The sequence below is a fragment of the Dromiciops gliroides genome, chromosome 1 (genome assembly GCF_019393635.1).
Source record: "Dromiciops gliroides isolate mDroGli1 chromosome 1, mDroGli1.pri, whole genome shotgun sequence".
Taxonomy (NCBI): Eukaryota; Metazoa; Chordata; class Mammalia; order Microbiotheria; family Microbiotheriidae; genus Dromiciops; species Dromiciops gliroides.
The window spans coordinates 684,871,470-684,899,175 of NC_057861.1; the positions used below are offsets into that span (position 1 = coordinate 684,871,470).

At 38.7% G+C, this 27,706-nt stretch overlaps 2 protein-coding genes across 4 annotated transcripts in view; both read right to left on the reverse strand.

Annotated features, from left to right (window-relative positions):
* Positions 1 to 516: 516 nt before the first annotated feature.
* HUS1 (HUS1 checkpoint clamp component) lies at positions 517 to 26,831 on the reverse strand. 3 transcript variants are annotated; one of them, XR_006354112.1, is made up of 9 exons: positions 26,690 to 26,831; positions 26,228 to 26,355; positions 25,971 to 26,147; positions 22,428 to 22,535; positions 18,966 to 19,040; positions 10,936 to 11,035; positions 9,672 to 9,791; positions 2,532 to 2,625; positions 640 to 731 (listed from the first exon to the last, which is right to left on the reverse strand). XR_006354112.1 is itself a non-coding variant. In XM_043976598.1 (8 exons), exons 1-8 carry the CDS (start codon positions 26,739 to 26,741, stop codon positions 649 to 651), a joined length of 843 nt encoding a protein of 280 aa, XP_043832533.1. In that variant the 5' UTR covers positions 26,742 to 26,831; the 3' UTR covers positions 517 to 648. The 3 variants fall into 3 exon arrangements, 2 of the variants coding, with proteins under 2 accessions (XP_043832533.1, XP_043832541.1); XM_043976598.1 differs by lacking the exon at positions 2,532 to 2,625 and having other exon boundaries at positions 517 to 731; XM_043976606.1 differs by lacking the exons at positions 2,532 to 2,625; positions 18,966 to 19,040 and having other exon boundaries at positions 517 to 731.
* Positions 26,778 to 27,706, reverse strand: part of SUN3 (Sad1 and UNC84 domain containing 3) — a 47,340-nt gene continuing 46,411 nt past the window's right edge. Inside the window, exon 11 of the mRNA XM_044001128.1 lies at positions 26,778 to 26,963. Coding sequence (XP_043857063.1) covers positions 26,778 to 26,963 — 186 coding nt within the window. The remainder of the gene's footprint in view (positions 26,964 to 27,706) is intronic.

Here is a 27,706-nt window from a genome sequence, read left to right on the forward strand (position 1 = left end):
GAGAATTAACTTCAGCAGGCTTAGTTAGGTTCAGGATTACTTTGATGACTAGCTCTAGTATTTCTTTATGGTAACCCACAAAATCATTCCAGGCAACACTTTCTTTACCCCAGGCACAGCAGAGAGATATGAAGTGATTTTCTCCCTTCTATCCAACAATTCCCACAAAGAAAGAGATGTATACCCAAATTTGAATCATCTGGATGTCTACTTCAGGCAGTGACAAATGTCTTACAGAACATACTGCCATTCTCATCAGAAAATGCCATCTCAGGTAATGCCGAAAAGACATTCTTCTTCTAAACCTCAGATATACTTGTATGCATGTTTGCTACAGTTTTCACTTATCCAACGATCAGAAAATAGTTAAATTCAGTGCTCAAAATTATAATTTTCCTTTTCAATTTCTTAAAGGTAAAATATAGAAACCACAAGAAAACAAAGACATAGCTTATCCAATTATGTTTCACTAATGCACATTCTATGAACATATTAAAAAAGAAAAAAAAGGACAAGTTGCTTTTACATGATGTTTACCATACTGAAGATACAGCCCAAAGGCTTATACAACACATCAACCCATCATCTTTTTGAAATTTTAATAGAAAAGTTCTTTGGATTGTCAAAAACTCTTGAACAGCTGAATTCTTATGACAACGCAGGAATGAAATACTGAAGGGAAACATCCTCATGTAGCAAAATAAAGTGAACAATCCGGTTATGCACAATATCTGGAAGGGGGAAAAAAAGCAGTACTTTAAAGAACTGTTCAAGTACAAACATTAACATATTTCCCTTTGTATTAAAACACCTTGCACCCAAATGAAGCATTACTTTCTTTTTTGGCGGGGCAATGGGGGTTAAGTGACTTGCCCAGGGTCACACAGCTGGTAAGTGTCAACTGTCTGAGGCCAGATTTGTACTCAGGTACTCCTGAATCCAGGGCCGGTGCTTTATCTACTGTACCACCTAGCCGCCCCAAAGCATTACTTTTAAGTAAAAATTCTTTCTCTAGGGTGCAATCATCTTTCTTTCAAATACAAGTGATATTTAGTAATGTTCTGCAGTAAAAACATTGATCAATAGCATCTATTTCCAGATACCACACTAAAAGCACACCAATCACAGGGAAGCTCTGTAATGTAGTCGTAAATGTTCCCACATTAATAAGTACTTCCTAAGGGCCTAGCCACATACAAAAAAATACAATAACAGACATTTACAATAATGAACCTGAATTATTATATACTTTTAAAAATAATTTGGTCTTGATTAGTCATAAATTAGTAATAGCGCAGGAAAAATATAAGGACATTGATCCGGTCAGATTTCAGATACCAGTAGTATTTAAAAAGAAAAATTTATGTACTAAGTCCTGAGGTGAATAAATATAAATTAAAACTCTACCTGTCAGTGAAGCAGTAGTCCCATTTCTAAACTATGAATAATGACAAAGCTATCCAAGAAGAATGGAAGAACCAAAGATTATACCCAATACACTGTTAACTATGTGATTAACAGAACAGAAGGAAAGGAACACTCTCATGGGGTGGCAATAGTTATAAAAGCTCAGTAAAAAAAGTCAATAGTATGAGAGAAGAGGTTCCTAATTACAGGACAGCTCTTCAATCTGGGAAAACAAACAACTATCTAGGTTTAATAACTCCTAAGGGGATGACTGTGCCACAGTAACAGCACACAAACCACAAGACAGTTCTACAGTGTATATGTGTGTACACATATTAGGGGTTGGGAGGAGGGCCAGTAATAGTTCTCCAGTTGCTGCATTTGTCTCCCATTCTTTGTGACCCTATTTGAGGATTGTCTTGGCAAAGATACTGGAATGGTTTGCCATTTCCTTCTTCAGCTCATTTTACAGATGACAAACTAAGACAAACAGGGTTAAATGACTTGTCCCAGGTCTGACAGCTAGCAAGTACCTGAGGCCCGATTTGAACTCAGGTCTTCCTGACTCTGGGCTTGGCACTATCCACTGCACCATCTGGCTGTGACAGAAGCAATGGGCCACTTTATTAAATCACAGTAAAATGACTGATATTTATCCCCAAGTCATCAACAGAAGGCTCAACTTGTCCATGGTAACACCACAGGACAAGAAGCCATATTTTCCCAGCTCCATGGCCAGTTCTCTATACATTATGTGGGCAGCTAGGTTGTGCAGTGGATAAAACACTAGCCCTGACCTTGGGAGGACCTGAGCTCAAATCTTACCTCAGACACTTACTAGCTGTGTGACCCTGGGCAAGTCACTTAACCCCGAATGCCTTAAACATTCGAGCCCATCTCCAATCGTCCTGATATATATCTTGCCACTGAACCCAGATGGACCTAGAGAAGAAAGTGAGGCTGATGACTTTGCAAGGCCCTTCCTCACTTAAATTCTATTCAGTGCAAGTCATGACATCTGTCATGATCCTCTTTGAGAATGAAGGACAAACAACAACTTACATTATGCCATGCTAATGGTCAATTAAATAAAAAAGTTTCAACATCTAAAGAATTCAACTTACAATGGTGCTATACTAGGCAGAGACAACAGAAAACAGTCGGAAATGTAGTCAGGGAAATGAATAACTTTGCCACCAAGTTCTTTTTATGATGAACCTAAAGTAGGAGTAAAAATTATGTATGTCACCACTGGGAGAGAAGTCAAACTATTTATGAGAGTATTTGAGATTGGAATATACATCTGGCTTCCAGCTATTAAGGAATTCAAGTTGCTGCCTTCATCTAGCTGAAATACAGTAAAATTTCAGCCACACTGAAGCCCCAGAAAATGAGCTATTTTTTTACAGCCATTTTTTGAGACCTACAATTACTTCTTTTTTTTTTTTTGGTGGGGCAATGAGGGTTAAGTGACTTGCCCAGGGTCACACAGCTAGTAAGTGTCAAGTGTCCGAGGCCAGATTTGAACTCAGGTCCTCCTGAATCCAGGGCCAGTGCTTTATCCACTGCGCCACCTAGCTGCCCCCTACAATTACTTTTATGCTAGAAGGACATAGGGCTGAATGAGTATAGAGTCTAGCAGGAACCCTGAAAATTTATCTAAAAAAATTTCTGACACCAGGTTGCTTTTTTGTTATTTACTTCTTTCTTATAAAGATGGAAACCTCCCATGGCTCCCACTACCCCCAACCTCTCAGCTGAGAACCTTGTCTCATATTTTACTGAAAAACTTGAAGCGATTCACCTCCTCTCCTTTCACATCACCCAGCTACCTTCTGCCACTGTCTCCTCCTTTACTCTTGTCTCACACGAAGAGACGTTCTTTCTCCTTGTCAAGGCAAAGTCCTCTAACATGCACAAAGGATTCCATTATATCCTTGATCTTTCTAATAGATTTCCCCCTCTATCATCCCCACTCTCACTTATCTTCAGTCTCTCCCTGACCACTGGCTGGTTCCTTACTGCCTACAAATATGCCCGTGTGACTCCCAACCTCAAAAAACTCTCACTCGATCCAGTCATTCCAACTATTATTCTCTATCTCTCTTCCTTTTCTTGAATGAACTCCGTGAGAAGGCGATCTATAATTAATGCCTCCACTTCTCTCATTCTCTATTTACTCTATAGTCTGGTTTCCAAACTCATCATTCAACTGAAATTGTTTCATCCAGTTACTAACAATATCCTAATTGCCAAACCTAATGTTCCTTTCTCACTCCTCATCCTTCCCAACCTCTCTGTAGCCTCAGACACTGTCAACCAGCCTCTTCTTGACACCCTCTTCTCTAGTTTTCCTGACACTACCTACTGTCACTTGGTTCTCTTCCAAGCTCTCTAACCGCTCTTCAGTCTCCTTCACTGTTTCTTCACCCAGGTCATGCCCTCTAACCATAAGGGTCCCAAAAGGTCTGTCTTGAGTAATCTTCTCCTTCTATACTATTTCACTTGGTGATCTCATCAGGCCCCCTGGAGTCAGTTCATGTCTATGCTGATTATTCACCAATTGCCTAGTGGACATCTCAAACAGAATGACCTACATATAGCTTAAACTCAATATATGCAAAAATGAACTCATCATCTTACCCCCTAAACCCTCCCCTCTTCATGACCACCCTGTTACTGTTGAGGATGCCACCATCCTCCTAGTCACTCAGACTCACAATCTAGGTGTGGTCTTTGACCCTTCACTTTCTTAGTCCCTAGATCCAATGTTTGCCAAGGCTTATCGATTTTACCTTTGTAATCTCTGTCCTAGGCAGCTAGGTGGTGGACCACATAGAGTGCCTGCCTTGGAATCAGAAAGATGAATCTTGTTGAGTTCAAATTTGGCCTCAGACACTTAATAAGCTGTGTGACCCAGGACAAATCACTGAGCCCTGTTTGCCTCAGTTTCCTCATCTGTAAAATGAGCCAGAAAAGGAAGTGGCCAACCACTCTAGTATCACTGCCAAGAAAACCCCAAATGAGGTCATGGAGAGTTAGACACGACTGAGAAACAACTCCACAGCAACCTCTCTCCAATGTGCCTTCTCTAATCTGACACTGCTGCCCCTATAGGTCCCCATCATCTCAAGCCTATATTAGTAGACTACTGCAGTGCCTTAAATGTCTCTCCCCACTATAACTCTTCCTTCATTCATGTGTCACAGTGATCCTCCTTATATGCAGATCCAACCATGTTGCCCCCGACTCAATAAATAACTCCCTAATGCCTTCAGGATCAAATCTAAAGTCCTGTCTGGCATCTGAAGTTCTTCATAACCTGCCCCTGTTCCATCATCTTTCCAGTCTTCTTACACTTTATATTCTACCCCCCCACACCCCCATTCCATGTACTCTTTGATCCAATGATGCGACCTCTTTGCTGCTCCTCATTAAAATCACTCCATCTCCCAATTCTGGACGTATTCACTGGCTTTCCCCCATGCCTGGAACTCTCTCCCTACTTCAGTATAGCATGGAGAGAACCTTGCATTTTTAAAGGCTATGTCAGCAGCACACAAGTTTTGGCAGGCTTGCTTATGATGTAAAATATGGTCTGAGAGGCTGACTATGTCTACTTTACAAGGAAAAGCCTAGCTAATTTTGGAGAAGCCCATCACTAGCAAGCTTACCATTAGATGATGAACTTTTGGGACATAAATTTAATGATTTGTAGAGTGAGAAAACCTAGAAGCTTGTTTCAAACTTTGATTTGCTAATTAATTTTGCAAAAGGTGGCCACATACACAGAGCGATACGTGTTCATTCCATATTTATAAGAAAGCAAACCATAATCAATCATTCAATAAATAAATACTTATTAAGCACTTACTATGTGCCAGGCACCATGATAAGTGCTGGAGGTGTAACAAAAGGCAAAAAACAGTCCCTGTCCTCAAGGAGCTTACAATCTAATTGGGAAGACCACATGCAAACAAATATTTGCAAACAAGCTATTTACAAGACATAAGGAGACAAGATATTCCCTGCAGAATAGATATCATAGGATATAAGTGGGAGATACTTTCACTACTTTATTATTGCTGGCTTTTCTGAGATTGCAGTGCAGAGGCCAATCCCAAAAGTGAACTGCACAGAAGCTTTAACCTGCATATTTTTTCAACCTGGGCCATTTTGCCTTTCCTTAGCCAGTCTGGTGGCTCTCCTCTTTTGGGGGCTCAGCATACTGTTGCCAGACTTAATGTAGACTTAATGTATCCCTACTGTAGCTCAGAACTGTAACCTGAACTCAAGCAGTCCATCCATCAATCCAGCTTCCCAGCATCAATCAATTCACAATTATTAAGCACCTACTAAGTGTAAATACTGTGCTGAGTACTAAGAATTAAAAGAAAAAGAAGCAGAAGCAAAACAGTCTTTGTTCTCAAGGAGCTCGCAATCTAATGAGGGAGACAACATGCAAACAAACATATACAAAGTTAAGTTCTAGACAGGATAAATGGTATATAATTAAAAGAGGGGAGGCACTGGAATTAGGAGGGGTTGAGAAAGGCCTCCTGTAGAAGATGGGGTTTTAGTTGGGATTTAAAAGACGACAGAGAAGCCAGTAGTCGGAGTGGAGAAAGGAGAGCCTATCAGGCATGGGAGACAGCTAAAGAAAATGCTCAGACCTGAAAGTCAGAACATCTTATCTATGGGACAGCCAGGAGGCCACTGTCACTGGATTAAGTAATCGGTGTTAGGGAGTAAAATGTAGGGAGGAGGGGGCTAGAATATGAAGGGCTTTAACTGTCAAACAGCATTTTGCTTTTGATCCTGGAGGCAAGAGGAAATCATTGAAGTTTACCAAGTAAGGCAGAATAACATGATGTGACCTGCATTTTAGAACAATCATTTCAGTGGCTAAATGGAGAATGGACTGGAGTGGGAAGAGACTTGAAGCAGGCAGAGTCACTCACTGTCAGTCTATTGCAATAACCAAGGCATGACGTGATGAAGACCTGAACTAGAGTACTAGAGTGGTGACAGGGTCAGAGGAAAGAAGGGAGTATATTTGATAGATGCATCAAAGGTGAAATCCACAGACCTTAGCAACAGCTTGTATATGGGGGTTGGAGGGGAGGGGGAGAAATAATGAAAAATCCATGATCATTTCTAGGTTGCAAGCCTGAGGGGCTGGGAGAATGGTGTTGCTCTCTACCGCCTAGCTTCTTAAACTGTGGGTTGTAACCTCTATAGGGTTGTGTGGGAATTACGAAAAATTTGGCAACAGTAAAAGGTTATGTATACCTATTTTATATACCTATATACCTGGGGTCACATAAAAATTTCTCTGGCAGAAAGGGGTCACGAGTGGAAAAAAGTTGAAGGATCCTGCTCTATGGTAATAAAGAAGGTAGGAGGAGGGAGGCTTTAGGGAGAAAGATAATGACTTGTTTTGGAAATAACGAGTTTAAAATGTCTACTGGACATCTAATTTGAGATGTGTGAAATGTAGTAGGAGACTTGAGACCAGAGGTCAACAGATAGACTGGAGCGAGAGAGGTAGATCTGAAAATCAGCAGCATCAGAAACTATACATCTGTGACACAGTGCCCACCCACTTTCACCACTTTAAAAACTTGTGCCAGAGTGATCTAGAGAGAATTTACTCTAAGATTTACAAATACCACATCAACAACATTACAAGACACACCCTGCCCCAATTTTCTTCACTCCCTCTTTAATGTCTGACTGAGCAGAACTCTAGGCAGAAGGAATATTAAAAAGATCTTTAGTTATAAGACTGAAGTGCTTGCAAAGTCTATCAATTTTCATGAGGAATCTCTTTTTGAATAACATTTCATATTCTTAACTCCAATCCAGAGTTTCAATAGGTATTTTTTTCCCTTCCTTTTTCTTTTTGGAGGGACAGGGAGGTAACAGTGATGTGGAGATATGCTCCTCAGGTAAAAAAATAGTAAGATATTCCTAGGTGCTATATTGTTAGGAAAAATAATGCAGTTTATAGGCAGGAAAATAGTATCTGTTATCCACAGCTAAGACAATATTATCAAAGTATTTTCCACTGAAGGTATGAAATTTTAGTTTCCTTTTTTTGTTTGTTTAAAATAAATGCTTTCAAAAGATCTGCTCTTGCATTAACTTGTGCTATATAAGCAAAATGCAAATGTACAAAAATCTAAACCACGGGGTTCTTAAGGCTTGGGAATCTGTGGATAAGATTTTTCAGGACGGGGAGAAATCCATGAACTTGGATGGCAGAAAAATTAAATCTTTATTTTCATTAACCTTTAAATGAAATTTAGTACTTCCTTTAATTATTTAAATTCTGAGAATGATAATTACATGTATCACCAGACTGCCAAATGAGTCCATGATATACAAAAAAATGCTAAGAACCTTGAAAAGCGATTTTTTTTTTGGTGAGGCAATTGGGGTTAAGTGACTTGCCCAGGGTCACACAGCTAGTAAGTGTTAAGTGTCTGAGGCCGTATTTGAACTCAGGTCCTCCTGACTCCAGGGCCGGTGCTCTATCCACTGCACCACCTAGCTGCCCCTGAAAAGTGATATTTTTAAATCAAAGAATTTGTTATATGGAAATCGGAAGATTTTTAGAATATAAGAACTTAACCAGCCTTCATATTTCTGCCTAAACCCAAGGTGAAAGTAGAAAATCAAGAAGGGGCCAATTCAGTGGTACCTGTCAAGGCAAGTATTGACAAGTATTGAAAAACATGTTTCATTAGCCTTTGATGCAAAATCAGTTCCCTAAAAAAATGTAACAAAATTACAAGAATTTACCTTTCAAAATCAAAAGCAATTTTATGTAGCTTTTTAATGCTCTCATCTTCAAACAACAAAACTACTCTCCTAAAAATACACTGAGATTATTTAACTGGTTTTGCTCATAAAATTTATTCTTTTTTGTAGTGAACCCTAGGCCAACAATAGGGCATCCTTCATATCTTTTCACTATGATGCAATTACAAAAAACACAATCTAAGTACATCAATTTAACTGTGCATAACACAAGGTGCTTTCCCAGTTAACTAAGACTCCTAAATTAAGCTGAATACAAGTCCTGAGTCTTGATATCAATACATGGTAGAAGAGATAAATTACATATTGATTCTCCAACATTTTCTTGCACTAAATTCTTTCGAGTTGGTACAAACAACCACTGCCTAAGACTAGCACAATCTTTTAGCATTTCTGTCCTTTGTCTTTCAACAAAATAAAACAAAAAGCAAGAATCCATATTATAATTCAGCTTTTACACATCTAATCCTGTTTTGCTTATATGTGTGTGTGTGTGTGTGTATATACTACCAAACAGATACTATGGTTAATTGATCACTGTCTTATGCAACTGTAATATTTATAATGGAAGTCTGCCTAGGATCATGCATACAGCTCTAAAGATGGTGGCACATTTGATGCCTTCAAGGGCAATGCAGGGGGCTACATCTCCTCTCCTACTCCAGCTGTTCCAGTAGAACAGTCCTAAAAGTGTCAGAGGTTACTAGTGCATAGAGTGGTTAGGAATGCCATTCCTCCTATTCTTCATTCTACCTTCCTCCAAATCCCTAGCCTGGTTCTATTGTTTGTGTTTTCATCACTGGTTTTCTTCTCCCCATGGTAACAAAGGCCAGTGGTCTGCCCTGACCACTGCTGATCGAACAAGCTCTCCAGTTTTGTTTCTTCCATATTCCTTAGTTCTCATGCAGAAAAGCTATCCTTTATAGGCAAGGTGAGATAATCCTTGTCTTTTGATGTCCCCCCTCACTGCAACAGCAGCACCCTCTGTGATTCTCATCTGCTATGGCCACCTACTGCTGCTAGACATTCAGTCCATTCAACAAACATTACATGCCTACTATATGTAGGTATAATGAGGCTCAATGAGTGTTTTGCTGTCAAAAAGATCCTCCTCCATCCCCTATTCCAACTTTTTAAATGAAAGTCATTCCAGAAAGCTGAGGGTTCTTTTTTTTTCTTTTGGTGAGGCAACTGGGGTTAAGTGACTTGCCCAGGTTCACACAGCTAGTAAGTGTCGAGTGTCTGAGGCCAGATTCGAACTCAGGTCTTCCTGAATCCAGGGCCAATGCTCTATCCACTGCACCACCTAGCTGCCCCAGGGTTCTTCTACAATGTTGAATTCCAAATAGATGAGATTTTACTGAACTTTCTAAAAAGTGGTCTGGACCACCATTGTTTAAAGTACATTACACAGAAATGGAATAAAGAAGCAAACTTACTACATAATGCTTTTGTTGGGTTGACTTGCTGTCCTGCAAGAAACTGTAGAAGCTTCTTAATATCTATTCGTGCTTCAGCCATGCTCTCTGAATCTCTATCTTGAGAAGCATCTTCAGAGGCTACAATGATAGACAAGACCTTTAAACAAAATGATTATTACAGGACAGTCTAAGCTAAATATGTTCAAAGGCACAGGGACTAGATCTGTGATTCCACTATTATAGAAGAAACTCCCTCTAGCAATTCAAGTCAGTAACTTAAGAGTCTTAGAAAACTAAACTAAACTAGAACACTAAAAGGTTAAGTGACTTACCCAAGGTCACAAAATCAGGAAGTATAAGATGAATGGTTTGAACGCAAATTATCCTACCTCCAAGGCTGTTCTATGCACCATACCATGGTGTCTTTCCAGTTCAAAAGGGCTAGTTTTTACATAGATAAATGGAATAATGATCACTCTTTTGGGTACCATGTGTGTTTGTGTTTCTCTTCATCCTTGCCTTACAAGAATAATAACTACTTGGAAATGCATTCCTTCATCTAATCAATAAGCATTTATAGAGTCCCAATTGTATGCAAAACAACATACTAGGATCAAGGGAGAAATATGAAAGATATGATCTGTTTTTGAAGGAGCATATAATCTGAATGAATGAACCATCATGCAATTTCCTTCAACAAATACCTTTTGAGTTAAGGGAAAAAAATGACTGACCAGTAGATTCAACCACTGAGTACTACATTAAGTATCTTGTCAATATTTATGTGATTAGGCCCTATGTAACTTGAGTAAATCACTTAACTTCTTGGTACCCCCAGACAATTTTCTAAGACTACATGCTGCAGAGCAGGTGGCAACTTGCATTGGTAAAAGGAGTTTCTACAAGAGAAGTTTTCTACATTAATGAAATCCTAGATCTAGTTCAAAATAAATATATGTATCTTATACAAGGAGTATCATTCTGAAAGAGCAGGATGAAAAGAAAATAATTTTTCAAGTCCATTCTACATTTTTTCCAGAAGAATCAAAACACCTCTTTTATTATTTATCTGGTTAGATAATTAAGATTAAAAAGCGTATAATTCAATGTATTTTTTCCTCAAACTGGAATGATTATACAAGTTATTCCACTTCCCCTCCCTCATTACAAGTTAAAAAAATGTAATCAACCAGATTTCCAATTTAAAATTTAAAGGTCTCAACAAGTTCTATCATTTTTAAGTTTAACAAAAGCAAAGTCAAAGAAAAACCAGAAATCTTACCCCATGGAGGATTTCCAAGATCTTTAAAATGTGTTGTAATGCATACTAAATCAGTTTCTATTTTCAAGTTCATTTCTCCTTTTAGATTTGCTTCAATAATCTATAAATTATGATTTGAATATATTACTTAAATCTGTAATCGATGAGTATGGGAAAAAACAATTTTAGAAACATGGTAAAAGTAAGCTTTTGAGATGATAAATAAAAGAGGCATTTATAAGGCAAGTTACTGCTACTGACGAGGAAGCTAGGCTATGGGGGAAAGAATGGTTTAGCAGGATAGAGAACTGCACATGAAGTTGGAGGATCAGAATTTTCCAGCTCTGTAATTAACCTCTCTGGGCCTAAGTTTCCTCGTTTGTAAAAGGAAGTGGTTGGATTTCATGATCATTAAGGTCCTATCTAGCTCTAAATTCTATGATTTACTCATAACCCCCAAAATCTGTCAATTCTAGAGGGGAGCAAAGATTCAGAGAATAATTTATGACTGAAAAGATTCTGTAGCGGTTTCTTTCAGTAGTTAAACTTGAATGATCTTATAACATTGTTGAAAAGCTATGAACAGTCGGCCCATTTATTCTTAAAGAAGTCTGTTTTCTACTTTTCTTTTGGGGGGGAATAAGGAAAGGATAGGACTTAGAAAAAATTCTATTACAATCTATTAGACCCCTCCCCCCAAAAAAAATTCTAACTAGATTCAATTCGATTTACAGGAGTGAAGGAAACTCAAGACAACCTTTAAATGCACTGGAACAAAGGAACTCTTAATTGCTCAACAAAAATAGGGCAGAAAGCTTTTTTTAAAAATTAAATTAAATTTATTTATCTTTTTGTTTGTTTTTTTTTTGCAGGGCAATGAGGATTAAATGACTTGCCTAGGGTCACACAGCCAGTAAGTATCAAACGTATGAGGCCAGATTTGAACTCAGGGGCCAGCAATTTATCCTCTGTGCCACCCAGCTGCTCCCCAGATAGCTTTTTAATAGTGATACTAATTATAGGCATAGCTAGAAACCAATCAATATCCCACTCAGCATCTATAAAAGACCAAAGGAAATCTGACACTTGTGCTATTCTTTCACACATGAAAAACAAAAAACAACTATACAACCAAATTTATTTGTTGAATAGGTCAGAATAAAAATAAATAACAGAAATTTAAAAAACAAATCTTAGTCTAGTCAAAATTCATCTTTTACAAATCAAGAAGCTGAGACTCAAAGAGACTGAATTACTTGTCCAACATCTTAGCAAAAACATGAAACATTACCAGGATTTAAAACCAGGCTCTCTTAGGTATGAAGCTAAAGCCAATTTTTTTTTTAACTTATTTTTCTTTCTTTCTTTTTTTGAGGGGGTTGGGGGCAGAGTAATGGGGGTTAAGTGACTTGCCCAAGGTCACACAGTTAATGAGTGTCAAGTGTCTGAGTTCAGGTTTGAACTCAGGTCCTTCTGAATCCAGGGCCAGTGCTCTATCCACTGCGCCACCTAGCTGCCCCCTAAAGCCAATTTTTAAAAACTATAACACACTGCCTCTCCCTGTGGTGGCTTTAAGGTATGGTACTGACTATCAGGGAGCTTATACATAGTTGACAAGAGTAAAAAAAAACAATTACAGGGGCAGCTATGTGGCTCAGTGGATAAAGTACTGGCCCCGGATTCAGGAGGACCTGAGTTCAAATCCGGCCTCAGACACTTAACACTTACTAGCTTTGTGACCCTGGGCAAGTCACTTAACCCCAAATGCCTCACCAAAAAAACCCAAAAAAAACCAACAAAAAACAATTACAGAGAAATGACCTAAACTTTGTAGGATTTTTTTCCACATTCGTAGACCTTTGATTTCATAGGTGTAGGAAACTCACAGTGAGAAAGGTACCTCCAATAATAGAGATGGGTAACAGTTAAAAGTCATATATACTCTCAGAAACTTACAAAGGGGCACTTAGAGGAGTCAAAATGACTTATTCAAGGCCTCATAACCAGTACATATGATACCAACCAAAAATGAACTTTTCTGGTTTATAAAAAGGCAATATACTGGCAAAGAAGGAGTTTAAAAGTTTTAGAATTCCATGAGAAAAAATGAACTATGGAGTTTGAAAACAAATGCAGAAAAGCTTTAGGAAAATATTTAAGATACTAGAAAATTAATTATAACGTCAAAGGCCAAAAATCTTATTAACTGACCCCAATGTCCATAGTCCAATAGCAGGATATGATCACAAAAATAATTCAACAACAATTAAAACACCTTCTAGTTTAAGCTATACCTTCCTATCTACACGTATCTTTTTTGCACATCCTCCCATCCTCTTCCTCTCCTCCCTCTCCCTCTTCCCATCCCTCCTTCCCTTCCTCCCTAGCTCCCTCCCTCCCTCTCTCTCTCTCTCTCACACACACACACACAAACACACACACCCAGGAGTATGGAAGAGGAGGGGTGGGAAAGGGAAGGAATGCTTGTCCCTTATATTACTCTTAAAACCATTTCCTTTATTTATTATACATGTCTCCTTTTCCCCTTTCCTGGCATTTCATTCTGCCAAAAGACCTCTTATTTCTCTTTATTATGTAACTTGTTCATTCCTAACAATGGCTATAAATCACCATTTCACTATAATGATACAGAAGCACCATACTAAGGACCAAAAAAGGTAAGTCCCATCTTTCTAATCTTTATAAGCTGTGCTTACCATGTCCTAGCACAGGAAGGAAAACATTTCATTTTTGTCATTCTATGACAAAATTTAGTAACAGAAAGTTTCAAAACAGAGTACCTAGATTAACTGAGCGAAACTTCGTTTCTTGTTTTTTTGGGTTTTTTTTTTTTTTGTTTTGGGGGGTTTTTTAGTTTTTGCGGGGCAATGGGGGTTAAGTGACTCGCCCAGGGTCACACAGCTAGTAAGTGTCAAGTATCTGAGGCTGGATTTGAACTTAGGTACTCCTGAATCCAGGGCCGGTGCTTTGTCCACTGCGCCACCTAGCCGCCCCCTCTTGTTTTTAATTTTAAAAGCCGAAGATCCTCTTAGCCTTAATCTTTATGAACTTATCTGCAGCTCTATTACATGATGCTAGTGACACTCCCCTCAATTCCTTTTTTTGTGTGTGTGGTTCTTTTTTGTTTTGGTGAGGCAATTAAGGTTAAGTGACTTGCCCAGGGTCACACAGCTAGTAAGCTGTCTGAGGCCAAATTTGAACTAAGGTCCTCTTGACTCCAGGGCTGGTGCTCTATAGGCTGTGCCACCTAGCTGCCCCTCTCAATTCCCTTTTTAAACAAACTTTCTCTTTTCTCAACTTTGTTCTCATTTTCTCCTTCTAACCACTTCATATCTGACATTCCCTGCCTTCTCTTTCTCCTCCCTACCAAAAGGGGCTGTTTTTCTTTTTGTTTTTCTACCTTATGATCTCAGTCTTTACAGCCACTTAGCAATCCTCTCTGTAAAAATAACTCTATAGTATTTAGTCCTCACATTTCTTCGGATCTCTGAACCTCAACTTCAAAATTGCTCGGCAAGACATAGTTCTCTCCAGCTGTGCTGCAAGCTAACACATCAGACTCAACATTTCTGAAAACAAATATTTATCCCAAACCCAGTCCCTCTTCCTCACATCCCTCTTTTCTTTTACTTTCTCCTGGGCCTCAAGGCCCATAACTTTTACAGTAACTTCTACCTATTGTTTTTAGCTCTGTCTTTAGAGGCCAACCAAAATAATTATAACCTTTCTTTCATAAGACAAACCTTCAAATACTTGAAGAAATCTACCATTTTCTGGTCTCCAGCTAAATATCCTCTGTTCCTTCAATTGATTCATGTATTGCATGATTTAAAGTCCTCCTCTGGAGAAGTCCCTCAGTTTTTCAATGTTTCCTTGCTAAAATGCCCAGAACTGAACACAGTATTTCAGAAATGGTTTAGCCCAGGCAAGTTATTAGGACTATCATCTCTCTGTTTGTAAACTGGGTTTCTATTGTATTAGTTTTGTTGGGTGGCTTATCTTAATGTTGGCATATATAACATTTAGTATACAATAAAATCCCTATTTCCTACCCACGTAAAAAGCTGTCTAGCCATATCTCCCCTGCCTGTATTAGTCATTTTTTTTTTTATCCCAAGTGCAGAAATCTATATTTAACTCTATTACATTTTATCTTCTTAGGTCTGGCCCATACATTTGACAATGTAACAGAAAAAACCTAGGACAAAGAATTAGGAAACCTGGGTCCAAATCCTGGCTGACACTGTGTAACCACAAGTAAATCATTAATTACCTCAGCCCCAGTTTCCTCATCTGCAAAAAGTGATAATATTTTTTAATTACCTACATAACGAGGTTATTGTCTCTATAAATCTAAAGGTCCTATAGAAATATGGGTCATCATTATAGCCTGGCAAGCTCTTTTGGGATTCCAATCTATTACCTAATTACTTTTACCTTCATGTTATTCACAAATTTGCTAAGTATGACAACCATGCCTTCATTTGAGTGACTGCTTAGAATATTACAATGAACAAAGCCAAGGAGAAACCCCTGTGTTTCTCTAAGCAGAGAACTCACTCAACTAACAGAGGTTATCTTTATTTCTTTCTATGAGCTCACAAACTAAAAAAAAAAAACAAAATAATTTCATTATTCTTTGAATAATGAAATCTATAATTGTGTCAAGAATCTAAATCAAGCTTAGCTGTCTACAGTTTGCCCCTTCATGAAAATAAGAATATTTTCTCATCTCTAACTCCTAGTATTCCTTTCTCATTCTTTACAGCTTTTCAAAATCAGTAGCCAGAGCACCCTAGTCCTATCCTCAAATTCTTGCAGTACAATGAGATGGTGTCTATCTGGTTACTTAGTTACCTGGAACTCACTAAGGAAAGCTAGTCTTTTATCATCTCTCTAAACCTGAGTTTCAAATCTTTATTAGCCACTTATATATTATACTTTAGTCTGAAGATTCTCTTTGGTATGAAAACCAAAAGCATAATCAAAGCTCACCCTGCCTTTTCCATCATCTCTATTCCCTCTACCCTAAGCAGTGTGAGAACTGAGAAAGCATGAGCACAGCAGAGCTCCTATTCCTACTACTCTGATCTTCCTTTCCCCAATATAACTAAAATGTATCTTCACTTTTTCATAAGAATTTATTGCAAGCTATAATTTACACTGGTCTTTAGAATTCCTGACACTCTTATAAAACCATTCCGTTCTTTTGCCCTCTTCTTATTGTTTGGTTTGGTTTTTTTTGTTTTTGTTTGCTGGGCAATGAGGGTTAAGTGACTTGTCCAGGGTCACACAGCTAGTAAGTGTCAAGTGTCTGAGGCCGGATTTGAACTCAGGTACTCATGAATTCAGTGCTGGTGCTTTATCCACTGCACCACCTAGTTGCCCCCCTCATTCTTATTTAGCTTTCTATTGAATGGTGCCCATAGCCACAAAAAGAATTAGATCCGAACATCCCCCACCTTATGGCAACCCAAGACTCTAAGTCTTCAAAGGCAACCCAAATACCCTTGGAAAAGTGCCCCTCAGAGAAACAAGCTTAATCAGTATGCCATCATTAAGTTTTCCTTGACCACTGAGTCTACTACGAAGAAAATAGAGGACAACAACACCCTTGTCTTCACCGTGGATGTCAAGGCTAACAAGCATCAGACCAAGCAAGTGGTAAAGAAGCTTTATGACACTGATGTGGCCAAGGTCAACACACTGATCCAGCCTGACAGAGAGAAGGTCTATATCTGACTGGCTTCAGACTATGATGCTTTGGATGTTTCCAACAAAACTGGAATCATTTAAACTGTGTCCAGCATCTTACTCCACTACAATAAAAAAAATTTACAGGTAAAAAAAAGAAAAGAAATTGTCCTCCTACCTTAATGGAAAAATTTGTATTTGTCATCAACTTTTATCCTTTATTCTGAAACTGTCTTTCCCTGCAGAATTTTAGGCCAGGAGATCCTGTCTGTGCTTTCTATGAACTCTGAAATTTTGAAATATTCTCTCCCAAAATCAAGGGTGGATATCAGAATACATTAAGCTTTCCTGTATTACATCAGAAACTCTAGGCAGTATGAACTCTTCCACTCAAGATTCTTAGCACTTCTTTGGCCACCAATTCCTCTATATTAGTCAAAATGAGGTCCCCTGGGGGGCAGCTAGGTGGTGCAGTGGATAGAGTACCGGCCCTGGAGTCAGGAGTACCTGAGTTCAAATCCAGCCTCAGACATTTAACACTTACTAGCTGTGTGACCCTGGGCAAGTCACTTAACCCCAACTGCCTCACCCCCAAAAAAAAAAATTAGGTCCCCTCACTCCCCTCATCCAGCCTTTTAGAATCCCTAACATCCTACAAAGCTCCACTTAAGTACCATCTTCTATAGTAAGCCATTCCTGACCTCCTCAATGAAATTATTTGGTACTTAGCTTGTATAAACTTCTATGTATATATGTTGTCTCACCTGATAAAACCAATCAACAAGACAAAAAATAAAAGTCTAAAGAATATAACCACCCTGAGGGCAGTCCTTGTATCCTCAGCACCTAGCGGATGTCATGCACATAGCAAGCACTCAATAAATGCTTTAATTAATTCTTCCAACTTAAAAACATTAATTTGTCTGAAAGACAAATTAAGAATTAATCAATTTCTCAGCTTTTGGCAGAGAGCTCAGGTAGATAGATATTCAGGTAGCTAAATTCCTCTATCCCAAGTAGATTTTACTCTGATGCTGACTTTGTGATGTGATTATGGAATGGATCCACTTCTTCCTTCTAGCTAGATAGTCTAGAGTAGACTACTATTTTTACTATTGTCTCTGTTTTTCTATCCATTAATCCTATTTCCCCTTTCAGTTAATTAATTTTCTCACTTAATATCTACTACTCCAAATTCTTTACATAATCTATTCCTTCCTTGGGCAGCTAGGTGGCAGTGGACAGAGCACCACACCTGGAATCACAAAGACCTGAGTTCAGAGGGGCAGCTAGGTGGCACGGTGGATAAAGCACTGGCCTTGGATTCAGGAGGACCTGAGTTCAAATCCAGCCTCAGACACTTGACACTAGTTGTGTGACCCTGGGCAAGTCACTTAACCCTCACTGCCCTGCAAAAAACACAAAAACAAAAAACAAAATAGAAAGACCTGGGTTCAAATCTGATTTCAGACATTTATTAGCTGTGTGAACCTAGGCAAGTCACTTGACCCTGTTTGCCTCAGTATCTTCATCTATAAAATGAGCTGGAAAAGGAAATGGTAAAATACTTCAGTATCTTTGCCAAGAAAGCATCAAATGGGGTCACAAGAAGTCAGAAACAACCAAAATGACTGAACATTTCCTTCCTTGCTATAATCTAGTGATAAGTCATATCTTGCCAAGTCTCAGTAACACCTATGACGTCAAATTTACCTCTTTATGTAAAGCTCTCTGGTTCACTTTATTACATTCTACAAGTGTACACAAAGGGCATATTACTGTGCCACTTCTTAGACACTGCCTCCTGTGAATTGCTTAGCTTTTCCACTGCTGTTCTTATGTAATATCTGATATTTTCTGAATCAGCAGATGTACAAGATTCGATCTTTAGTTTTAAGTCCCCTTGGGCCAGATCCACAAGTCCATAGGCAAATATATTTTTTCCAACATCTGATAGATGCCCTCACCCCCTTGTCATATTTGTTTCATAAGTCAGATATAGAAATTCAATCTCATTCTTTGACACCACCCTCTTAATCAACTTATCCCAAGTTATTCCATTCCAAAACTTCATTTATTCCAAGTAAAAAGCACCAGTAAGAAGTAATTAAGGATAGCTGTAAAATATTTCAGTCTTGAACACAGGCTTTTGATGGGTCTGGAATAGTCAATGTACTGTGTTGCAACTTTGAACATGTAGAAACATGATATAAATTGCATATTTCTAAACACATAAACCTAATTTATATAAATTTTCAAAGGTAATGTCAATTGCCTCTGTAAAATTCACCCCCAAAAAGTATATTAACTATTCTTCTAGATGAATTATAACTTACAACATGACTGCTGATGTTTTTCATTCTTTCCACTACACTCTTCATAGTCTTCAATACTGGTAAATATATACTAACCTAAAAAAATTCAATGTATAAGCAAGAAGAATTAAAATCATATAAGCTATAGTAAATTATAATAACATACAGAGATTTTAGACTTGGTTCAAATTTCAATTTCCTTCAAAAGCTCTTTCCTGGTTTCACCCAGTGTAAGTGATTTTCCTTTCTGAGATCGCCTTCCATTTAAACTATACATATCTTGTAATCAACAAGAATTTGTTAAGCATCTACTATCTGCCATGTACTGTTTCAGTCCCTGCTCTAAAGCTCAGTCTAAAGGGGTAAACAACATGTAAACAATTTTGTAAAAAGAAGATATATTCAGAATAAATTGGCGATGATCACAGAGGAAAGTTATTAACATTAAGGGGTACAGGTTTCTTGCTGAAGGTGGGACTTTAGCTGGGACCAGAAAGAAGTAAGGGAAGCCAAGAGATGAGAATGAGGGAAGAGAGAATTCTAGGTTTGGGAGGCAGACAGCGAAAATGAACAGAGTAGGGAATATTTCATGTAAGGAACAGCAAGGAAGTCAGTAAGAAGACTGAAAAAGTAGGAAGGGGTCAGGTTATGAAGGTCTTTAAAAAGTCAGAGAGGATTTTTTATTTTTTCTTGGAGTTAACAAGGAACCACTGATGTTTAGTGAATAGAGGAGTCACACCTACACACAAAAAAGATCATTTAGACAAACGAGTGAAGGATGGATTGGAATGAGAAGAGACTGGGGGTAGGGAGACCAACCAGCAGGCTACTGTAATAGTTCAAGTGAGGTGATATGAGCCTGCAGCAGGATAGTGGGAGTGTCAGAAAAGAAAGGGGGAAATATATGATGTTTAAAAGTTAGAACTGACAATATCTGGCAACTGATTGGATATGTGGAGTGAGGAAAAGTGAATACTCGAGGCCAGCATAAAGGTTTTGAGCCTGGGTGACTCAGAGGATAGTGGTATCCTAGGCTGTCATTAGGAAGGGAGAAGAGGGGAGGGCTTGAGAAGAAAAGATAATGAGTTTGGTTTTGGACCTGTTGAATTTAAGATATTTAAGAGATACCCAGTTTGAGATGTCCAACAGGCAACTGGAGAAGTGAAGCTGGAGGTCAGAAGAGAGGGTAGGGCTTGATAAATAAATCTGAGGATCATCACCTGAGAGATCATCTAGTCCAAATCTTTAAACTTTTATAAGGAGACTTTCTAGTCATATCTAATTTCTATAATTTCAAAGAAACCTAAAATCGTCATAATTATCTGTCTAGAACCCTTTTCGAATGACTATCTCAAGGTTAAAAGAACTCCAACATGTTTTGTTTTTGCTATAACCAACTATTTCATTATATATTTTGACCTATAAATAATTTTGAAATATCAACAAAAGAAAAACTCATCTAAGCTTGTAAGCTTTATAAAGCCTCTAGGGATTTCAAATGGGAAAAGCTTTAGTAATAACAAAGATACCAAAAGAAACAACTTATTTGCATATTTTCACCTAATCTTGGTCATAAGCATATCAGAAAGGAACCAAATCTAACTTGAAATTCTATTCTAACATTGACATTCAAAACATTCATTAATCAATCATAAGAAGCTTAATAAATGTTTATGAATCACATTTCTCAGAAATGAAATATGCAATCCCATCACTGTTATTAACAAACATACTTTTAAAAGTTGACATGCTTTCCATAAATTGCCTAATACCTTAGCAAAGATTTATATTTTTGTAAATAAGAAAAATTACAACCTTAAGTGGAGATTTACCTTCTGAATATGAGTTAAAGAGCATATATGCACCTCAAATTTTAACAAAATAAAATTAGCAGTCTAAAAATTGACAAATTTGAGAATACACTTTAAACAATTAGTCAACTAACTTAGTGCCTATAAAGACACTTAAAAGTGTTTAGTTACAGATACCAAAGAAAAAAGAAAATGGTAAGACTCTAAAGTATGATTCTTCTGCCTGTGGATAGTCCTCCAAAGGAAATAATTATGAGGAGGGATAAATTATAATTTTTCTCAATTTTTTCCATATGATTGTTTCCTTACAACAATAACAATTCAAATGTCATTTTGTTGTTTTATTCAAAATCCACAAGAAAAAAACTTTATTTCCACTTCTTTCCATATGTAAGCTTCAGAATTAAATTGTAAAGCACCAACTGCTTACACCTTGGTTACCTAAGAGACTGGCAATCCCTTTAGGCATTCATTATGTTTAAGGTATGCTGCAAGAATGGAAACAGAACATTCTCAGCAAAAGGTTCTCCATGAAATGCTATCCCTTGTGATTATTATCATTCATATTTACTTGAAAGTCTACACAAGCTCTCTGTGGGGCAATGTATTATTTTCCCATTTTTATAGATGTAGCAATAGTTAAAATATTATTCTGTATCCAAATTGGTGTATTATCAAGTGTGAAGAGTTCAAGAATCATTGCCTTATCTGTGAAGAAACTATCTCAAAATCTGTTTTTCCCTGTGTAAAATAGTATTATTATATTCATAATAGTTTACCACATGTACTGGATATTTAACATTTGAGGTATACTACTCTTTCTAACCAGAAGATCCCTAAGAAATCTACTTTGACTATAAAACAAAACTTTATAAATGTTCCCAGGTACCTTTCAATATTAGTGAATAAAGTAATAACCACTATAACCAGGCTATATGTCTTTCCTTTTGTAAACTGGACAGTGACCTAAAACAGATGAACCTTTTGGCATTATTATGGTATTTCTAGTTGCTTGGGTAGATTAGCATAAAATAACTTATTCAAGAAGTTTTCTGAGGTCAAAGCTTTACTACATTAGAAAGACATAATGAACATGGTATCATTTTAGGGAATGAGTCAAGAAACAATATTTGTGGATCCCCAAATTTACCAAGGGTCACACACCTTTAAGTATGTCCCTCTAGGACTCTACTCAACAAAAGGACTAATACTAAAGATACTGTTTCCTCCTTTTAACGATGGTGGTATTGTGGTGCAATGGAAAGCAGAAGTAGGCCTGAGAAGACTATTGGTCAAATCTCAATTTTAATACTTACTGGGTTGTATTGTGAAAATCCTTTAACCACTCTGAGCCTGAGATGAGTACCTTCACTATCTGCCTCAAAGGACTGTTGTGAGTAAAACACCTTTTAAATATTAAAGTACTGTATAAATTTGAGTTTTTATTATCATTCTAAATAGGCAATGTATAAAACTTCCAATATCCCTTTACTCTATTTTTAAATAAAGTTTAACTAAAATAATTTTCTCCTTTACTTTCAGAAACTGATTAATCCCCATTTTCTTTTCAAGCTCCACAGAATTTTCAAGAGTTATGCTATATAAATTCTTGATGCTGCTAGAGGATAACATAAAAATTAAATTAAGAATAAGACCCCAGAAAATTACTTACATCAAAGTCTGGTACAGTGGGCTCTCGGAAATCAGTCCATAATTTTCTGGGAATAACCCCTACAGGAATGTCATGTGTTACAATCCTACTACTGCTTGACAAAGATGGCTGCCAAGAAAAACACACAGTTGGAAATTTTTAATGTTATCAATAAAAAGTGCTAAATCTGGAGAATAAGAGGGGAAAAGTTGCTAATAACAAACCTATATTGATATTTCTCAAGTTACTCTTTAAGTTCATGATGTCTTTGTGCCTCAGGTTTTTTTTTATTATTATTATTAAAATGTTGAGGATAATAGTAAATGTTTCACAGGGATGTTTGAAGCTAATAATATCTGAAAGTTTTCACTATGGGCGTACCTCATTTTATTGCACTTTGCAAATACTGTGTTTTTCATAAATTACAAGTCTGTGGCAACCCTGCATCAGTTATGGGGAAACAACAAACACTGGAGGAGATGTGGAAAAATAGGGACATTCATAAACTGTTAGAGTTATGAACTGGTCCAATCATTCTGTAGAACAATTTGGAACTATACCCAAAGGGCTAAAAACCTGTACATATTCTTTGACCCAGCAATACCACTAGTAGGTCTGTATCCCAAAGAGATAAAAAAAAGGCGGGGGGGGGGGGGGGAGGAGAGGACTTATTTGTACAAACATCTATAGGAGCTCTTTTTTGGAGGCAAAGAATTGGAAATTAAAGGGATGCCCATCAAATGAGCAATGGCTGAACAAGATGTGGTAGATGATTGTGATGGAACTGTATTGTGCTATAAAAAATTACAAACAGGATGGTTTCAGAAAAACCTGAGAAGTCTTACATGAAATAATACAAAGTCAAATGAACAGAAACAGGAGAACACTGTACACAGTAACAGCAATATAATAATGATGATCCATCATGAAAGACTTGGCTACTCTGATCAAGACAATAATCCATGACAACTGCAAAGGATTCATGATGAAAACTGCTATCTGCCTCCAGGAAAAGAAATGATGAACTCTAAGTTCATCACTGAAAAAACTGAGATTTTCCACTTTATTTTTGTGAGGGTTTTTTTGTGATATGGCTAATAGGGAAATGTTTTTTACATGATTTCACATGTATAATTTATAACATATTGCCTTCTCAAGGGGTATGGGAGAAGTAAAAGGAAGGGAGATAATTTGGAACTCAATTTTTTTTTTAAAAGATGTTAGGGGCAGCTAAGTGGCAAAGTGGATAAAGCACTGGCCCTGGATTCAGGAGTACCTGAGTTCAAATCTGGCCTCAGACACTTGACACTTAACTAGCTCTGTGACCCTGGGCAAGTCACTTAACTCTCGTTGCCTTGCCCCCCCCCCCAAAAAAAAAGATGTTAGTAATTTTTTTGAAAATGTAATTGGGAAATATTTAATGAATTAAATAAAAATATATTTTTAAAAACCTATTACTCCCCCTCATACACTCTACTTTGCCAACCAAACTAATTGTCCTGTTGCTCCCTGTTCCCAATACATTCTGTCCCTTACTACTATGCTGTTCCCTGAAGTCTAGAATCATCTCTCTCTCCACCAACACCTCTTAGAATCTCTAGTTCCCTTCAAGGTTTTATCTTTCCTTTACAAGATTGTTCTTTACCCTTTCCCATCTCAAGTAATTTGTATTTACTTTATCTATATTTTCTACTTACTTCCATATATATATGATTTCAAGATTAAGAATACCTTTTATTTTTGTCCTTGAATCCCTAGCTTGATACCTTGAATTCAGGAAATACTTAATAAAAGGTTTTGTTTTTGTTTTGTTTTGTTTTTTAATTGAAACACTGTACTCAAACCAAAGGAGGATATAATCTCACTATATACTGAGCTAATTAACTCACCTCTAAAACGTTGCTTTTATTTCTGGGCAACACTTTTAATAGATACTGAAAAGCTACATCAAAGAGAAAGAAGGCAACCCAGATAATTAAGGGAACTCAAATCCAAGCAGTACAAGGAAATAAGGATGTTTTGCAGGATGTTTTGGCTGGAGAAAAGAATGGACATGCTGATGACTGTCTCCTTGAGCACAAAGAAAAGAATTAAAAGTAATCAATATAAATTGCAGTAAGGTAGATTTCTGGAAGAAAACTTCCTAGCAATCAGAGCTGTCTAACAATGGAATGAACTCCATCTCCCTCACCCTATACATCTCAATGTCCTCAGGTTACTTTGTAGCTGATTTGACTTGTATTATATATGTGTGTGTATGTGTATATGTGCCTATAGGTGTGTATGTATACACACACACACACAATTGTCTCCTTGTGGGGCAGGAACTGTTTTGCTTTTGTCTTTGTATCTCCACTGACTTGCAGTAACTGCTACAAAGTAAGAACTTAATAAATGCTTGTTTATTGATTAGTTAGTATTACTTGAGGTCTTTAAACAGAAGACAGATAACCATATTTTGGTAATGTTGTAAAAAGGGGCTCCTGCCTGGGTAATGGGTTCGATTGTCTGATCTTTCTGGTTAATTCTAACTCTCAGATCCAACAAACCTACTTAACTCCCTATTTTGGCCAAGGCAGTGGGGATATTAAATTAAATAAGATGTGAATGCTGGTCCTACAGGAGCATGTAAGTAATTTTAGGGAGGAAGCTTGGTGCAATAAAAAAGAACTGAGTCAGGAGTCAGAGAACCTGGTTGCAATTGCAACTTTCTAGTGTATGCGAACTTGACTAAGTCAATTAACCTTCTGAAGTTTTAGTTTGCAAAATGAGCATAATTAGCTGTACTATCTGCTTTGGAAAGCCTTTGTGAAGAAATCATTCTGCAAACTTTAATGTCCTAAAGATATGTGAAGTTTAAAAAATTTTCACAACAGTAGCATGGTGTGGTGGGACTAGAAGCCAGGAAGAACAGGGTTATAATCTTGCCTTGAAACACTAGCTGTGTAACCCTGGGCAAGTCAATTAACATCTTTAGGCCTCAGTTACTTCATCTGTCAAATGAGGGGGTTGGATTTGATGACCCCCAAAGTCCCTTTTCACCCACTCTAAATCTATGATCCAATGTTAAATTCAATAGAAAGGTAAAAGTTTCATACACAAAATGTTTGGTTCCAGACTATCTTTCTGGACCCATTACACATGATTTGACTCCACACAGAGCTATCTTCTAGTCATCTTAGCCTGTTTGCTGTTTCTCTCATACATGACATTTCATCAGAGCTTTTTACACTAGATGCTCTTTATACCTGGAATACATTTTATTTCCCACTCTTGACTTACTAACTTGGTTTTGTCGAAAGCTCTGTTCAACTAAAAGTCCATCTCTCCCTCCCTTGAGGGCACCAGGGATTACTTAGTGCATACAGTTTTTTGTGCTCAGTGTGTACAGTTTTTCTCCAGCCGATTTTAAATTTCTCTTGGGTGGGAGCAGTTTCCTGTATGTCTGCGTAAGCCCAGCACCTAGCGCAACCCAACACACGCTTGTTGGATTGAATGGCAGACACAAGGTAACACTGGCCAAGTGGCAAAGAAGGGCCCTTCCCCAGAGTTCTGGGAACTCACCAGCTCCACGGCCACGGTGAGGCAGGGGCAGTGCTTGTTGGTCAGTTTGATCTTTACTGTTTTGGCATTCTGGGCCGTTTTCAAGGCTCGGGATAAGTTCTCCGGCGCCAGCTCTAAATAGATTTCATTGTGATCCGCGGCGACCCCTTCCATTTGAAATTCGTCGAAGAAGTTGCCCTAGGAACACAAAGTTAGGCTGGCACGTGGGGGGAAGGGAGGGAGTCTGTGGGGTAAGGATTCGGGGCGGGAGGCCTCACCTGGCCCAGCTCGCACCACATGCTGACCCCGCCATTGGCCACTTTGTCGGACAGGATGAAGTAGAGCTTGTCGGGGCTGAGGCGCAGCGTGCACGTCTTGGCCAGCTTGGAGATGGTGTTGCTGACACCTGGGACGGCGGGGGATGGCGAAGGGCAAGGGTAAGGCTGGAGATGCCCCAGGGGAGGTCAGAGACCCGACCACACCCCAAGAGAGAGGCCCCCGCTTGGGGGTAGGGGCTCTCTCGTACATCCCTGGAGCTAACTCCGCAGCTGGTACACAGCAAGCGCATAATAAATAGCAGTTGGTGGTCTGGCTGACCAGACTACCCAGCGAAGCTCCCATAAGGAGAACGACACCCCCCGCCCCCATCCTTGCGAAACTTCCGGCGTGCACGAGCGTTTTCCACCCCCACGCCTCCTAGGCACAGCCGCACTCCCGCACCCCGCGCGCGAGCCGCTCACGGGTGAAGTGATTCAGGCAGCCCAAATCCACGATCTTGGCCCGGAACCTCATATCGCCGTGGTGGCAGCCGCGAGCCCCAGATGCTCGCTACACTGCGGCGGGCCCCTTTCCGCTCCGACTCGGCTTCCCGCACCGGAAGCGCGCGCCTAGCTCTGGGTTCCGCCGGTTGCCAAGGCGACACTGGAGTCCAGAGGCTTCCCGCCCTTTGACCCCAAAGCGGTGCCACTGCGCTTGCGCCAGCCGATCTAGCTTCTGTCTTGCGAGATTGTGCGACTTCCAGAAAAGTGCCAAAGTAATATACTTGACCTGTAATCGTTGTTCGTTTCTTACTCTGAGTAACAAAAGTTTGCATTTTCCCTCCGTCTGACAGTTTGAGGCCTTGAGGAAGCACCTGGTCTGGTGCCAGGAAGGTCCCAACCTGGACCTTGGGCCTCTGTCTCAAGTATTGTTTTTTATTTTATTTTTAATGTCCATTCTTTTCCCTGTTAATCAGCTGTAGTGGCGGAGCGAAGCCGCGGACCCGAAATCTAAGCTCTCCTTCCGAGGGCCGAGGTAACCAAGGAAATAGTCGGAGTGCTTCCTCTACCACTTGTTAGCTGTGACCCCCTTGGGCATGACCCTCTGCCCCTCATGAAGCACTCGGTCTCCTTGTTTAGAAAATTGGGGGGGGGGGGAGAGACTAGTACAGGATGTCCCAAAAGTCTTCGTGCGGTTTCCAATGGAATAGCTTGGGAGTGCACCAGGACTTTTGGGACACACCGTATCAGTGTCCATGTTTTCCCAAGAGCTTGCTGTGGGGTGTCCCCCCAACAGACCGAGGGAATGTTCCTCCTGCGCTTAAAACGCTTGATGTTAGACGACCCGGAGATTTATTTCTTGGGCAAAATGCTCAGTGTTGTTCTTTTTTCTCCCCGTTTCTCAAGACGCGGGGGAAGGGAGATACCCTGAGAACATGTTCTGGAGGTAAAGACCAACATTAAGGATTACCTTTGACTCTTTAGGAAGAAGCTTTTCTG

Excerpts from the sequence above, each read along its gene's own strand:
- HUS1 (XM_043976598.1), bottom strand. The coding sequence starts at position 26,741 with ATGAGGTTCCGGGCCAAGATCGTGGATTTGGGCTGCCTGAATCACTTC. Across the intron at positions 26,356-26,689 it reads CTGCCTGAATCACTTCACCC|GTGTCAGCAACACCATCTCC; the intron begins GTGAGCGGCTCG and ends CCGCCGTCCCAG. Across the intron at positions 22,536-25,970 it reads TCACCGTGGCCGTGGAGCTG|CCATCTTTGTCAAGCAGTAG; the intron begins GTGAGTTCCCAG and ends TTTTCTTGGCAG.